Source organism: Rhinolophus ferrumequinum, chromosome 20, assembly GCF_004115265.2.
Source record: "Rhinolophus ferrumequinum isolate MPI-CBG mRhiFer1 chromosome 20, mRhiFer1_v1.p, whole genome shotgun sequence".
Lineage (NCBI taxonomy): Eukaryota > Metazoa > Chordata > Mammalia > Chiroptera > Rhinolophidae > Rhinolophus > Rhinolophus ferrumequinum.
The window spans coordinates 51,705,325-51,722,636 of NC_046303.1; the positions used below are offsets into that span (position 1 = coordinate 51,705,325).

The window sequence follows — 17,312 nt, forward strand, 5'->3', positions numbered from 1 at the left end:
CAGCCCAGGGCAAGGGCCTATCCTGTAGCCCCCTAGGCTCTATACTGGGGGCGGAGCCCGGAAACTGAGAAAAGGTTATAATGAGTGGTTGGTATCTTTTCCTCAGGAAGGGACCCTTCTTTCCATTTTAATTTGGAGGAAGAAGGTGGCAATTTTAGAAAAGGGGCAAGGTGTGTGGAGCATAGCAAGTGCAGGCGCACTGCTTTCCTGACTGATTTTGTCCCCCCGTGTTTGGTTACCTGCTGAACACTTAGTGGAGAAACATCCCTTCTCATCACCTCTCCTCCCCCCATTTAAAACGTGGATGCCCTTCAGGATGTTAGTGGCACCACTGCCACTGCATTTCCTGTTGGCAGCAGAGAGCAAATGAAAACAGAAGCTGCAGCGGGCAGCGACCCAGGCAAAAATAGCTCCTGCGCGGCTCACCGGAGCCTTCCCGGGCCCCTGGACTCGGCTCCCGGCCGCGCGTCCTGATCCCGACAGCTGTAGAAGCCGTCGCGCGGACCCGCAGCAACTTCGCCTAGATCACACTGGGGCACAGTGCTGGAGAGCCACGCGTCGCTGCCCGGGCCTGGGCCGCGCTGCGACCCGGCTGCTCAGCGCCCGCTTGGACCCGGGCTAGCCCTTGCGGGGCAGCGGGCGTGACGGACCGCGATGCCAGGGCGCGCTCCCCTCCGGGGGGTCCTGGGGGCCCTGGGCGCCTGGCTGCTGGGCGGCTTCTGGGTCTGGGCGCTGGGCAGCCTCTGCGGCCTAGGGGCGGCGGTGCCGCCAGCGGGAGCTTGGGGCAACCCCGCGGCGCCGCGCCCGTGCCAGGCGCCCCAGCAGTGGGAGGGGCGCCAGGTGCTGTACCGGCAGAGCAGCGGGCGCAACAGCCGCGCCTTGCTCTCCTATGACGGTCTCAACCAGCGCGTGCGGGTGCTGGACGAAAGGAAGGCGTTGATCCCTTGCAAGAGGTACGCGGAGCGCGGGGTGAGCGGTCGGGGAGGCCGGGTCTGGGGAGGCTTCGGGGGCTGCGCCGGGGCGCTCCATTCCAGTAGCTCGCGGCGCCCCTCTCCTACTACAAAGAAACTTCACAGGGAGGATCCCTAGGGGATAGACAGCACAGTAGAGGGTGGGTGGAGGGCTGGGCCCACCGAGGGCAGCCTGCCGGCGGGCCCTCACTGAGACCCTGTGGGGCCTTGGCCCATAAAGAAGGAACCGGTAGGGGCGGGATTACACTGCAGGACGCCCCGGTGCCCAGGCCCCAGGCCCTTGGAGCCCCCTTTAGCCCAGGGCGTGCCTTCTGCACTATCTCATCTCTTCTAGGAGCCATCTGCCAGGGAGGCACCAGAACATACATTTTTTAAAAGAATGAGTCTTTACATTTTAAGCGAATACGACAACACTACAAAAGGTGTGGGGAATCCACCAAAGAAAAATATCATCCACAAATTCATAACAGTTACAACTATTAAAATTTCGGTCTAATCCTTTAAAATTTTTTAAAGCAAGTTTGATATACTGTAACCAAAAAACCTATTGTTTGTATCTTTTTAATGTAAAATGATCTCTTATGTGTTCTTATTTGCCATTTTATGAGTTGGACCCCTACCTATTTTTAATGGCTGCACAGTATTCCATTGAGGGGCTATGCTGTAATTTTTATAAACCACTGGTCTGATAATTCACCTTTCCGCATCTGTTGTGACAAAGGACATCCTCTTTCTGAGACCTCGTGTTGCTTCTGACCCCTTTAAGACTTGATTTCTATTTTGGGATCACCACCTGTCAATTCCACCGCCTTCCTGTTTCTCTGCGTGTGTTCCTCTCAGAGTTATGCTGGTTTCTCTGTATGGCATTTGCACCATTAGGAGATGCCACGTGAATGTCCATGAGTTCAGGCTCCTGTGGGGAGTAAGATTTGCAGCAAATCTTGATACCATTTCACCTAAAGCATTTGTTTGAGCATTAGGCATCTTGGAGAAGGTATGGAAGTGACAGCTCCTGTCAAAGAAACACATTCAAGAATGCAAGATAATGCATTATAAAATGTAAAACATGCCTACTGAGGAGGCTGGTAATGGCTGAGTCATCATGGGGTCTGGAAATATCTGTGAGATACTCGAGAACCTGAATGGTTTCAGTTAGGTCTCCAAGGACACAGTTATAATCACAACAACCACCATTTGAGCACTTACTATATACCAAGAATGGTGCTGAGCACTTCCCACATATTATATGATTTAGTTTAAATCTCACAAGAACTTGAGAGTGTAAGGTTTAGGATCTCTATTTTACAGACAGAGAATCTGAGGTCTAGGGAGATGAAACAACTTTCTCAAGATCACACAGCTGGGACTTGAGGAAGCAGGTGGAGTCTGACACCTGTGATATACCAGTCTCTTAGTTGTTCGTTCATTCATTCATTCATTCATTCCACATACCTGTGTGTGTGTGTGTGTGTGTGTGTGCGCGTGCGCGCACCACTGTGTGTAAACAGAGTGGGTCCTGGGCTTCAGGGAGGTCATGGTCTGTGGGTGGAGTCACATAAATAAAAACTTCCCCTACAGTGAGCTGAGGGATGGGCTGAATGTGATGAGACCCCTCAGATGGGTGCCTGATCCAGGCTTCCTGGAGGACGTGAAACTTGAGCAAGTCCCAGAACCCTTGTGTGAGCTGACTAGGGGAGATGTGGAGAGAAGAATGGTCCAGGGGATGCGAGTGTATTCCAGGCTTGGCTTGTGTGCCATCCTGGAGCAGATGTGGCTGAGTACATTCCAAGAACTGTAGGCCAGTCACTACTAGGACTGAAGTACAGAGTATGATGAGAGGTTGGGAGTCCACTGAAGGGCTTTATACAGTGGAATAGCATGATTGGATAATATAGAGATCACTAGACACATGGTTGAGAATGTAGGAGAGCAAGAGTGGAAGCAAGAACATGCCTTAGGAGACTTGTAGAGGTCCAGGTGAAGGACAGGTAGTAGCAATGGTGACAGTGAGAAGCGGACACATTAGGGAAGTATTGAAGACGTTTACTGAAGGCTGTGCAGGTGAGTAGCTGGCATGTGGCTGGGGTGGTGATGGAGAAGGAAGTGTCATTTTTGGCTTCTGAAGCGAAGCATCTGATTGCTTGGACTAGATGGAGATGATGGTGCTGCTCAGAGATAGGCATCGACTTTCTGCACTTCTGCTGAAGGGTCGGTTGCTTCCCTTTATTTGTGTTGATGTGAAGGCTGGCACAGTAGTGGTATGCTGCTGAATAGTTGTGTTGAAGGTGGACTGGATGGCCCAAAGCACACTGTGGAAGCAGAAGAGTGTGGACAGGAGAAGGATGGGTTCATCCTCCAGAGGTAGTATTTTCAAAATTTAAGAAATTAAGCTTTAGAATCAGACAGACCTGGGTCTGACTCCAGATTCCTAATGTGGGACTTTGGGTAAGTTCCTAAAGCTTTCTGAGCCTCAGGTTCCTCATTTACAAAAAGGAAACACTAAAAATGCCTACTTGATTGGATTGCTGTGGGGAATAAGTGAGCTCAAGCGTGTAAAGCACACCGTGCAGTGTCTGACACACAGAGGGTGCCCAGCACGTGGCCCTGCTTGGCACTGTCACCACCATCATTGTCATCACCCTGGTGAATTTACCATGGCTCAGAGACTTGCTGCCAGCCCTATGGGCTCAGAAACTTGATCCCTCAGTGCACTCAAAGGCCCTTCTTTTGGGAGCTGAGTTGGAGTAAACAAACTCAAACGCTAAACTGCATATTTCAATGAGTGCTATCGCTGGCATGGGGGCCAGAATTCTCAAATCCACAAGAGTAAATCATTCTCTCCCTGTAGACAGAACTGTGTGAGAGCCAAATTATAATAGGAGATTGTGAGCAGAGTTGGAGCAAATTCATTGAATCTAATGATTACCTGCTCGAGGCTAGGCTGTATGCTCAATATTGAGCTGTCCATCATGAATAACAGGCCAGCCCAGGCTAATCAGTCTAAGACAAAGTGATACATTCATGTTCACCATAGAGATGCCTTGTCACTAGCTCACTGCCAGTCTTGATTCCCCCCACTGTGCACAGAATCTTGGTGGGTATTACTCAGGTCTGCCTTAGCAACCCTTCTTTTATGAATCCATTGATGTGGTCTTTAGTTGTGTGTAGTATGTCTTTAGTGGGATCACAGCCAAATCTTGCGGGCCTAGAATCTTTTTTGTCCCATGTGGTGATTTCTCATTTCCCTGTCCTGATCCATCAAGTGTTGATTTCACAGTTTAAACTTTTAGAAGACAATTTTATTCCTCTTCTTTCTAATTTCTTGGCAAGGTTTTGTCTCACAGTCCCGTCTCTGGCTGTAAGTCAGATGTAGAAAAGAATGTTTAATGCATAAATGCATTTAACAGCTCTTTAAATGTAGATTTGTTGGAACAAACTCAGAAACTTTTTCAGGTATTAGTAGTCTGGCCAAGAAACCAGATATTATTTGAAGAAAATGTGGATGGGTTGTCTCTGTATATTTATTAGTAAGTTGAGAAGTAAGTTTTACAATTGGATCAACTTCTTAAGATTTTTATTTTGCATCACGATAGTTATGGAAAATCAAATTGATAGTTACCGTGGAATGACTAGGATTTTCCAGACTCTCTTTACCCTGAGATTATGGAAAAGATTAAACAATTTTACATATTTCAGATAAGACAAGCTGTAGCAGAGAATGGGAAATGTTAGTAATTGATACTATTTTGTTTTCTGGCTCCAACTGTCTTTCCAGACTCTTTGATTAAACTCACAGGTATTACATTTGGAAGACTGGAGGAAAAGCAAGAAGATTATTTTCATAATCAGTGAACATGTTGAATTTTGTGGAAGAAATGATGTCGACACTGAATGAATTTTGTTAGGCCACCAGTAACTTACTGCTCCCACTTACAAAACAGTGGCTTGGGTATTGCAATTAATGAAGCTACTCATGTAGAGTGAGCAGAGAGGCATTAAGAAAATATGCATCAGTAAGTCAGAGATATATCTTTAGAAGATTATTCAACAACAATCCTAAAATGGGCAGAGGACCTAAATAGACATTTCTCCAAAGAGGCCATACAGATGGCCAATAGATACATGAAAAGATGCACAATGTCACTAATCATCAGGGAAATGCAAATTAAAACCACAATGAGATACCAACCTCACTCCCGTCAGAATGGCTGTCATCAATAAATCAATAAACAACAAGTGTTGGTGAGGATGTGAAGAAAAGGGAACCCTGGTGCACTGTTGGTGGGATTGCAAATGGGTGCACCTGCTATGGAAAACAGTATGGAGGTTAAAATAATTAAAAATAGAACTACCTTGTGACCCAGCAATCCCACTTCTGGGTATTTATCTGAAGAAATCCAAAACACTAATTCAAACAGATATGTGCATCCCTATGTTCACTGCAGCATTATTTACAATAGCCAAGATATGGAAGCAACCTAACTGCCCATGAATAGACAACTGGGTAAAGAAATTGTGGTACAGATATACAATGGAATATTTCCCTGCCATAAAAAACAATGACATCTTACCATTTGTGACAACATGGATGGACCTAGAGGGTATCATGCTAAGCGAAAAAGTCAGATAGAGAAAGACAAATACCATATATTTCACTTTTATGTGGAATCTAAAAAACAAAATAAATGAACAAACAAAATAGAAACAAACTCATAGATACAGAGAACAACCTAATGGTTGCTAGATGGGAGTGGAGGTTTGGCGGTCTGGATAAAAAAGGTGAAGGGATTAAGAAGTACAAATGAATAGTTACAAAATAGTCATTGGGATGTTAAGTACAGCACAGGGGATATAGTCAATAATGTTGTAATAACTAGGTATGGTGCCAGGTGGGTACTAGGCTTATTGCGGATCACTTTGTAAATTATATAAATGTCTAACTACTATGCTGTACACCTGAAACTAATATAATATTGTATGTCAACTGTAATTAAAATAACTTTAAAAATTAAAAAAAAAACAGTAACCAATCCTACCTGTTTGGGAATTTTTAAATTTTTTATTTTTTTGTAAAAGATGAAAAGAAAAACATGTCTTAAGTAGATTGGCAAGTGGGTTTTTTATTCAAATTCTGATCAGTCCATACGTGTCTCAGCTTTCTCAGAGCACTTTATTTCTTGGAGAACAAAATATTATTTCTCTTCTCCATTTTTTCGGAAAACAACCTCGTGTCATGGAGAGAGCATGGGCATCCAGTTAGACAGTCATGGGATGCCAAACATGGCTTCTACTTCTGGCTTCACCACAATGTCCTTACCTTCTCAGAACATCAGTGTTTTTCATTTTTTAATTTAATAATATCTACAATGTTGATACTAAATAATACTTAGGCCTTCTTCCTTAAATTAGGTACAGATAAGATTAAATGAAACCATGAGATCAGTAATTGTGCTTTTCTTTTCTTTTCTTTTTTAATTTTTGTTGGGGAACAGAGTGTTTTTCCAGGACCCATCAGCTCCAAGGCAAGTCATTGGTTTTTTTTTCAAGCTAGTTGTGGAGGGTGCAGCTCAGTGGCCCATGTGGGAATCGAACCGGCGACCTGGGTATTATGAGCACTGCACTCTGACCAACTGAGCAAACCAGCTGCCCCTAATCATGCTGTTCGTATATCAGGCTGATTTCTGTTTTTACCATGATGCAATGGACTTGATATAGATTCTAAAATTTTTCTCTACTTGTCCCTTTATGCAGATAAATTCAGAAGAGTTATTTTTAGTCCTTCTACTTTTCACCTAAGCTTGTGTTCGTGGGTAAAGAAAAGAGGTGACCCTCAAATGCTTTGGACCCAAACTCAGAAGGCTCTCCTCTGTCTGTGAAGCCTCCTGTGAACCCAATGGGACTGAATGGAGCTGCTCACAGAAGTGTTCCTCCAAGTACCTGATGGGGCAGATTCATTCTAAGGGGTCATATGTGTTTGAGAATCAGGATAAGAGTCCTTTTTCTCCAAATATGTAGTTTTATTTTATTTTGAAACGATCTCACACTTACAGAAAAATTGCAGTTACAGTCCACAGCCACCATTTCCCCCCCTGAAACATTTGAGAGTGAGTTGACAACTGGATATCTCCACAACCCCCAAATTCTTCAGTAAGTATTTTCTGTGACCAACAAGGACACTCTCCTGCAACATAACCATCAAAAAAAAAAAAAAAAAAAAAAGTAACATGGTTTTATTTCTACCATTTCAAATTTCAGGTCTTATTCAAGTTTTGCCAGTTCTTTTTTATGTTCTTTATAGCAAAACAACCCAGTTTATATTCAAGTATTGCATTTAGGTGTTATGTCTTCTTGGTCTCTTTCTGTCTGGAGCAGTATCTCAGTCTTTCTTGCACTTCGATACTTTTGAAGATTATAGGCCAATTTTTTAGTAGGATGTTCCTCAATTTGGGTTTGCTTGATGTTTCCTCATAATTTAGATTCAAGTTGTTTACCTATGGTAGGAATATTACAGAGGTAATATTCTTTTTACATCCTGATGTTACTTTGATCACTTGATTAAATCGTGTCTGCAAAATTTCTTCAGTGTGAAGTGACACTTTTTACTTTGTAGATGGTAAGTATTTTGTTGGGAGATATTTTTAAACTGTACACATCCCATTCTTCATTAAATTTTCAATTTATCCTTTTATATCAGCATGGACTCAATGATTCTCATTGTATTTCATTTGCTCTCATTGTTTATTTTGATGTTCAAATTGTCTGAGATTTAGCCAGTGGGACCCTCTTCAAGTTGGCTCCCATGTTCTTTTGACATGTCTCTCTTATTCTTTGAGCACTTCCTTGCTTTCTGGCACCACAAGATAGTTCAAGATTATCTGTGTTTTCCCTGCCACAGTGTTTGAATAATCCATTTCTCAAGAAGCTCTAGTTACTGTTACTGGAAGATAACATTTGGAAGCCAAGATCTCTGCTCTAGTTGTGCTCATTGCTATAGGGTGGGGCTGCTCCCAGGCTCTCTCAGTGGGCAAAGCAAGGGGATATAGGTTTGCATCCTCTCTCTCTCTCTCTCTCTCTCTCTCTCTCTCTCTCTCTCTCTCTCTCTATCTCTCTCTCTCTCTCTCCTCTCTATCTCTCTATCTCTCTCTGTCACACACATATACACACATTTACATCTACATTTATTTCTACACTTCCAATTCTAATTCATAGAGGTGTTTATACCAATACCTCCAATTCTAATCTACCACCACATGGTTCATTCTAGTTTTCTCCTGTTCATTCTTGTAAGTCCCTGCTCAGAGAAAAAGAGCTCCCATAATTCAGCTGCAGTAGGTAGCCACGTGTGCTTCCCTCCCTATAGGGAAGTCCTCCTGTCCCCCCTTGCACTCTGCGCCCCAGGCACAGGCATGCAGATGCCTACCTCACTCAGCCCTGTCTAATGGCTCTAAATTGTTCAACAAGAGGAAGGGGGAGACCACGTTATTTCTTCTGTATGTTTGTTTCCTTTTGGATTTTTCAGAGTAACATCATTGTAAATGCTCAGAATGTGTCTGTGGCAGAGGGAGGTAGATTAGTACGAAGGGTTCAACAAATGTATTTGATCACAAAACCTGTTCTGCATGGATTGGGCTTTCATTTTATGAAATCAAAATTTTCAGAATTTCAGGAGAATGACTCCTTTTGACTTTATTCCCTCCCCTTGATCCCTGGTGGCTGGAGCCAGCATTTTCTATTAGTTCAGATGTATGACTGCTTGTGGCCTTTTGATCCTAGAAAAATAAACCATGCTGATTTGCAATACTAAGTTTTTCTTCAAGAAAAAGATTTTCTTGGAAGCACATAAAGTTTACTTTAAGAGACTTAATTCGATGGGTCTACTGACCCTGGATTTCAGAGGATTGATGCTGGGATATGGAAGGAGAAGCAGATAGTGAGGAACAAGAAGTTCCAAGGAAGATAAGCCCAGGAGAGTAAAGGACCAGCCGGTATAAGACCAACTTATAAATAGAAAACAGAGTTGATTGCCATTCTTCTCTGAAAAGATCTTTACTTCTCTCCATTAACCTTGAGCTCTTGAGCTCTTTCTTCCTGATTCTGACCTCAGAGATGATGGTCAGGGGCAAAGTGCCCAAAGATCTGAAAATATTCCACCAATTAGTGGTTTGTTTTTCCTGGAATAAATGTGATATTTTTATATTTCTCCAATTCCAGTAAAAATCTTCTATTTTCCTTTATAATTTCTTTTATTTTACCCATCTTTAAAGACAAAAAGTCTTCTCTTGATCCTACTAGCTGAAACTCCATTCTCCCCTTCTACAGATTTAAAGCGAATCTCATGCCAACTCCAATTTCTTTCCTCCCTTGTTCTATTGAAACACCCCACCCCCACCCCAAACACACACCCAAATCACACTTTCACCATCACAACTCTACTGAAACCGCTCTGGTCAAGAGCAACGTGCTCCACCTTACTAATCAAGTGACCTCTTATCAGTTCTCATTTTACTGTTGGTCATTTCTTCCATCTTGATAGACTTTCTTCACGTGGCTTTCAGGACACTACACTCTTCCGGTTTCCTCTTCTAGCTCACTTCCTCTCCATTTCAGTTTCCTTTACTCTTCCTCCTCTTCTCATGTAGCATTCATAATGGTAGAATGTCCCAGGGCACAGGCTTTTTGTCTATCCTCCGCTGTTGATCTCATGTAGGTCACGACTTTAAATGCCATCTTTACGTGGTGGACTCTCACATGTATATCTCTAGCTGACAGCTCTCTCCTGAACGCTACACTCAGATATCCAAATGCTTTGTTGCATTCACTGAATCTCTAGTGATCCTCTCACACTCAGCATGTCCAAAACTGATGCCTCCCCTGCAAACAAACAAACAAAAGTTTTCCTCTTGAAGTTTTCTTTATCTCAGCCGATAGCAACTCCAGTTGCTTAAGATCAACACTTGGAGTCATCATTGATTTCTTTTTCTCCCCTCGCCACAAGTAATCCATAAACTAACCCTATTGACTCTAATTTTAATCTATACCCAGAATCTGAACACAACTTCACTATCATCATGGTCCAAACCTTTATCATTGTTGCCTAGATTTTTTGTGGTAGCCTCTTAATGAGTTACTCTACTTTTGCCCCTGCCTCCTTTGGTCTGTTCTCAACACAGGAGCCCAAGTGTTACTGCTAAAAAATGTATCATGTCACTTGTCTGCTCAAAATCCTCCAACGCCTTGCTGTCTCTCGGAGTAAATACCCTTATGAGGATCTGATCACCCTATGGGATCTGCTCCCCTCCCCTCTCCTGTCTTGTCTCTGCCCTCATCACTCCGTCATCCATCCATTATCGCATCAGCAGCTCACCCACCCCAGCCCATGGCCTCAGCATGCTTACCCCTTTGGCATTTGTGTTGTTGTTCTTTCCGCTTAGAAAGGCTTTTCCCTAAAAAGCTGTATCGCCCACTCCCAAATTAGACTGTCTCTCCTCTCCACATTCTTACATACCACACCTCACTGCCTTATGTGTTCAAGATACGTACCACTATCTAACATACTATTTAATATTTTTTCAGTCTGCTCCCTCATCTCCCCTGCCTCTCCTGGCCCAAAGTAAGCTCTGTAAGTTAGGGACTTTGGTCTGGTTGTTGTATCTCCAGAGCCATAGAACAGAGCTGGATTACATTTCTTTTTTAAATAAGTGAATGAGGGAATGAGTAATAATGGTAACATATTTATTGTAGAAGGACATCTGAAATACAGATATACAAAGAGTAAAGTAAAAATGGTCCATAACAGCCCAACTAATATGACTACTGTTGACACGTTTTGAATAGCCTAGGTAATTTTTAGATGCACAGTATACATACTATAACACATACTGGCTCATAATGTTTTTTTTTTTGTTGTTTGTTTGTTTGCTTTTTCCCACTTAACAAAACATTCTGTAAGCTCATCCATACAGACTACTCGATTTCTGTCATCTTTGAACTCTTGGCTTTTCCTTATTCAGGTCTCAGCTTGTCATCTTCTCAGACAGGCCTTCTGTGGCCATCCAACAAAGTTCTTCTCACAAGTCATTCTCCATCACATCTCATTCTGTTTTCCTCAGGACACTACCACTGTGTGACATTGTCTTGTCAGGTCAGTAGTCTGGTGTTTATTGTCTGTCTCTCTTCTCCATAGTGGGAGAATGTTACCAATCTGGTTTACAAGCAAATCCCCAGCACCTAGATGTTCTTGGCACATAGAAAATCTCAATAAATATGTGTTGAGTGAAGAAATTCAATTTTTTGTATTTTTAAATTTTTATTTTTCAATTGCAGTTGACATTCAATATTGTATTAGTTTCAGGTGGACAGCATAGCGGTTGGACATTCATATAACTTACAAAGTGATCCCCCTAGTAAGTCTTGCACCCACCTGACATCATGTCTAGTTATATTATTGATTATATTCCCTAAGCTGTACTGTATATCCTCCCTGTGATTATTTTGTAACTGTCAATTTGTACTTAATCCCTTCACCTTTTTCACTCAGCCCCCGAACCTATCCCCCCAAAAAATCTGGCAACCAACAGTTTGTTCTCTGTATCTATGAAACTGTTTCTGTTTTGTTTGTTTATTTATTTTGTTCTTTAGATTCCACATATAAGTGAAATCATATTGTATTTACCTTTCTTTGTTCAACCGATCTCACTTAGTACAATACCTTCTAGGTCTATCCTTGTTGTCACAAATAAACTTCATTCTTTTTAGAGCTGAGTAATGTTCCATTGTATATATGTACAATTTATGTCTTTTGATTAGAGCATTTAATCCATTTATGTTTAAAGTAATTATTGAAAAGGGTATAGTTATTGCCATTTTATTAATTGTTTTCTAATTGTTTTTGTAGTTCTTTTTGTTCCTTTTTTATTCTCTCGCTCTCTTCCCTTGTGTGTTCATGACTTTCTATAGTGTTGTGTTTGCATTCTTTTCTCTTTATTTCTTATATATTTTTGATTGGTGGTTACCATGCTCTTCATATGTACCAAGCTATGTTTACAGTAGTCTATGTTAGGGTGATGTTCACTTAAGTTTGAACACATTCTATAATCACTACCATTTTTACTCATCCCCTTTTCGCTTATGATTTTGTCATTATATTTTACTTCTTTTCTGCGTGTTTGTGTGTATCTCTTAATTTATCTTTGTAATTACACATGATCATCCTACATTTGCCTTTTAACTTTTGTGCTAGATTTAGTGTTGGTTGATCCACTGCTTTTATTATGCATTTGCCTTTGCCAATGAGAATATTTTTCTTTGTGATATTTTCTTATTCATATATTTTTATTTTTTTCTTCCTCTTAAAGAAGTCCCTTTAATATTTCTTGTAATACTGGTTTGTAGTGATGAACTCCTGCAGCTTTTTCTTGTCTGGGAAGTTCTTTATCTCTCCTTTGTTTGTAAATGATAGCCTTGCTGGATAGAGTAATCTTGGCTGTAGGTCCTTGCTTTTTATCACTTTGAATATTTTGTGCCAATCCCTCCTGGCTTGCAAAGTTACTGTTGAGAAATCAGCTGACAGTCTTATAGGAGCTCCCTTATAGGTAAATAACTGCTTTTCTCTTGCTGCTTTTAAGATTTTTCTCTTCATCTTTAACCTTCGGCATTTTAATTATCATGTGCTTTTGGGTGGACCTCTTTTGGTGCATCCTGTTTGGGACTCTGTGCTGTCTGGGCTTGTATGTCTATTTCCTTTGCCAGGTTAGGGAATTTTTCTGTCATTATTTCTTGAAATAGGGTCTCAATCCCTAGCTCTCTCTCTTCTTCTTCTGGTACCCTTATGATGCAAATGTTGTTATGCTTGATGTTGTCCCAGAGGCCCCTTAAACTCTCCTCATTTTTTTTGGATTCTTTTTTCTCTTTGGTGTTCTGTGTAGGTGTTTTCTGCTACATTGTCTTCCAAATCATTGATTCAGTCTTCAGCTTCACCTGATCTGCTGTTGATTCTGTCTAATGTATTCTTCATTTCAATTATTGTATTCTTCATTCCTGATTGGTTCTTTTTGTGTTTTCTATCTCCTTTTTCTATGTTTTCTATCTCTCTGTTGAAGTTCTCACTGAAATAATCTGTTCTTCCCCCCAAGTTCATTGAGTGCATCCTTTAAACCAGTGTTTTGAACTCTTTATTTGTTAGTTGTTTACTTCCATTTTGTTTAGTTTTTTCTTTCTGGAGTTTTGTCCTGGTCTTTTATTTAGGACATGTTTCTTTGTTTCCTCATTTTGGCTGCCTCCCTGGTTTTGCTTCTATGTACTAGGTAGATCTGCTACATCTCCCAGTCTTGGCAGAGAGGCCTTATGTAGCAGATGTCCTATGGGGCCCAGTGGTACAGTATCCCTGTTCAGCTGTGCTGGGTGCTCCAGGATTGTCTTTTGTGTGGGTTGTGTGTGCTCTCCTGTTGTGGTTGAGCCTTAATTGCCCTTGGCATGTCAGTGGGTAGGATTGAGCCTCAAGCTGACTGGCTGTGAGGACGGGCCATAATTTCCGTGGGATTTGCTTTAGTGGGGCTCAGGTGCTTGCCATGTGCACCCTTTTGGTGTGTCATTTGTGATGCTAATTGAGTGGTGCTCTGGTATGGTCTGAAGCTCCCACCTGGTGTGTTGGTTCTGGGGCCTCTTAAGAGGGGCTCCAGTGCAGGCCAAGTTTGCTGTCTGATAGGACCTATGAAATGATCTTTGGCTGGTAGCTGCCTGTGCTAGGCTTGTAGGCACCTGGGAGTAGTTATGCTGTGAACCGAGACAGGATGCCAATTGTGCCAGCATTGGGGTTGCTTAGCAAGAGGTGTAGGGCATGCTAAGGCTAGCTGCTGCTTGTTTGAGGCTTGTGGACCTTCGAAAAATTTTAGGAAAGTCCACAGTGTGGCTCAGGTTTGCCCCTTGTGTGGGTTAGCCTCTGAAAGAGGCTCCTGCCATATGCGTGAATTGGGTGGTGCAGGGTCTCAGAGAATCACCAGGGTGGGGCAAGAGTGGTATTAGCTGGGTTAATGGATACTCAGACTTGGCACCTGCCTCCACTTGCCAGCTATGTGGAAGGAGAGCTCAACAAAGGAACAAGGCCGGCACTGAAGAAAGCTGCCCCTCCAGACCTTGCCCTAAAGCCAGACAATTCAGTTCCTCCTCGTATGTTGCTGGTGGTTTTTGAGCTGCTGTCCCTTCTTGGGAGCTTAGGGTGAGTGTGAGCGAGTGAGTCTGTGCTCAGGTCCTTTAAAAGGATGCCAGACCAAGTCCCTGCTGATATTCCCAGGCAGATATTCTGAGCACTTCTCTTTCCAGCACTGGTGCTCTGGGCTGGGGAGCCCAGGGTGGGGCTGGGACCCCTCACTCTTCAATGGGGCCCTCTGCAACCAAGAAATCCCTCCGGATTCTTAATCGCCACACGTGAGTATGGGGCCAGCCCATTCTGCATCTCCACCCTTTCTACCAGTCTCCAGATGGCTTATTCTATATATCCTTAGTTATAGGAGTTCTGTTTGGCTAGTCTTCAGGTAGTTCCCAAGAGTGGTTCTATGATTTCATTGTAATTTTGATGTAGTCATGGAAGGAGGTAAGCACAGCATTTACCTACTCCATCATCTTGACTGAGAGTTAAATAAATTCCATTTTTATCATTATGTATAATTTTTTAGTAGTCTGCTATCATTTTACTTAAGATTTGTTTTTAATCCACAATTTCGCTTAGTTTTTATTTTTATGCTTTATATATATTAGTGTCATGCTTTTATAACTTTGTAAAAGAATTGGCAAGCTCTCTATATTTCTCTATGCTCTAAAGCCTTGAGGTTGGAAAAGACTAATTCATGAAACCATTTGGACACAATGGTTTTAAAGAAGTAACTTTTGAAGAGGTAACTCTTTGATCTATTTTTAAGTTCAAAGATCAAAGATGAAAGAGCTCATTAGGCCATTGTAAGGATTTTTCCTCTGGTTATTTATCCACTTAACTTTCTGCTTCATTCTGAGTCATGTTATTTATTCACATTTTCCTAGGAAATCTTCCATTTCATCAAGATTCTATTTATCCTGTTTGTACATGATATTTTATTAACTATTAAACAACTCCACCATCTCTATATTGATACCCTGTTTTCTTCCTAATATGCTATATTTGCATTTCCTTTTTTCCTCATAATTACATTTTTAACTATACACTCATGGATTTGTGCAATGGTGTAGTGGTGTATTATTTATTTATATTTTACATTATATTTCCTTTGTTAAGAATAATTTTTGACATCAAATTACACTGTCTACCCATATTTTCAAATATTTTTAAGTGGGGTTGTAGTGGAGCTCTCCCATGGGATGGTATATCAAAACTTCTAGAAGTGGATCTCCCAAGTTCCTTTCTTTTTTAAATAAATACTTTTCATTTTTTATTAGTTTTATGTATACAATACAATAGTGATTAGACATTTATGTTCCTCGCAAAGTAATAATCCCAATAAGCCTATTACCCATCTGACACTGTACATAGTTATTACAATATTATTAATTATATTCCCCATACTGTACTTTACATCCCCGAGACTCTTATGTAACTACTGATTTGTACTTCTTAATCCTTTCCCCTTTCTCACCCAGCCCTCAAACCACCCTTCCGTCTAGTAAGCATCAGTTTGTTCTCTGTATCTATGGGTCTGTTTCTATTTTGTTTGTTTGTTTGTTTTATTCTTTAGATTCCACATGTAAGTGACATCATATGATGTTTGTATTTCTCATTCTGACTTATTGCACTTAGCATAATACCCTCTAGGTCCATCCATGTTGTCACAAATGGTAAGATTTCATTATTTTTTATGTCAAGATAATAATATTCCATTGTATATATGTACCACAATTTCTTTAGCCAGTCATCTATTGATGGGGATTTTCTGTAGTTTCCTATCTTGGCTGTTGTAAATAGCACTGCAGTGAATATAGGGATGCATATATCTTTTTGAATTAGTGTTTTGGATTTATTTGGATAAATACCCAGGAGTGTAATTGCTGGGTCATAAGGTAGTTCCCTTTTTCCCACATCCTTGCCAACGCTTGTTGTTTGTTGATTTATTGATGATAGCCATTCTGACAGGTGTGAGGTGATATCTCATTGTGGTTTTTGTTTGCATTTCTCTGATGATGAGTGATGTTGAGCATTTTTTCATACGTCTATTGGCCATCTGTACGTCCTCTTTGGAGAAATGTCCATTCAGGTCTTCTGCCCATTTTTAAACTGGATACTTTATGATTTTTTTGGTGTTGAGTTGTATCAGTTTTTTAAACAAATTTTGGATGTTCAACCCTTTTCAGATGTATCATTGGTGAATATCTTTTCACTTTGTTGATGGTTTCCTTTGCTGTGCAAAAACTTTTTTCATTTGATGTATTTCCATTTGTTTACTTTTTCTTTTGTTTCCCTTGCCCAAGGAAATGTATCAGTAAAAATATTACTAAGGGTATGGCTGAGAGTTTACTGCCTATGTTTTCTTCTAGGAGTTTTATGGTTTTAGATCTTACATTGAAGTCTTTAATCCATTTTAAGTTTATTCTTGTATACTGCATAAGAAGGTGGTTCAGTTTCATTTTTTTCCCCATGTATCTGTCCCGTTTTCCCATCACCATTTATTGAATAGACTGTATTTACCCAATGTATATTCTTGCTTCCTTTGTCATAGATTAAATGACCTGATAGGCATGGATTCATTTCTGGGTTCTCTATTCTCTTACATTGATCTATGTGTCTTTTTTTTTTTTTTGTCAGTACCATGCTATTTTGATTACCATGGGCTATAGTATACTTTGATATCAGGTAGCATGATACCTCCAGCTTTGCTTTTCTTTCTCAAGATTGCCATGGCTATTTGGGGTCTTTTATGGTTCTCTATACATTTTAGGATTATTTGTTCTAGTTCTGTGAAAAATGCCATGGTATTTTGATAGAAATTGCATTGAATCTATAGAATGCTTTGTGTAGTATGAACATTTTAACTATATTAATTCTTCCTATCCATGAGCATGATTTATTCTTCTATTTATTTATATCTTCTTTAATTTCTCTCTTCAATGTCTTATAATTTTCTGAGTACAGGTCTTTTACTTCCTTGGTTAAATTTATTCTTAGGTATTTTATTGTTTTTGATGCAATTGTTTTCTTAATTTCTCTTTCTGATAGTTTATTTTTGGTGCATAAAAATGCAACCAATTTCTGAATATTGTTTTTGTATCCTGCTACTTTACTAAATTTATTAATCAATTCTAATAGTTTTTTAGTGTAATCTTTGATGTTCTCTATATATAGTATTATGTCATCTGCAAATA

The 17,312-nt window shown here is 40.8% G+C and overlaps 1 protein-coding gene across 1 annotated transcript in view; it reads left to right on the plus strand.

The window, feature by feature from the left end:
- Nucleotides 1-336: 336 nt before the first annotated feature.
- EPDR1 (ependymin related 1) overlaps nucleotides 337-17,312 on the plus strand; it is a 37,410-nt gene continuing 20,434 nt past the window's right edge. The window contains exon 1 of the mRNA XM_033088886.1: nucleotides 337-953. Coding sequence (XP_032944777.1) covers nucleotides 655-953 — 299 coding nt within the window. The 5' untranslated portion in view covers nucleotides 337-654. The remainder of the gene's footprint in view (nucleotides 954-17,312) is intronic.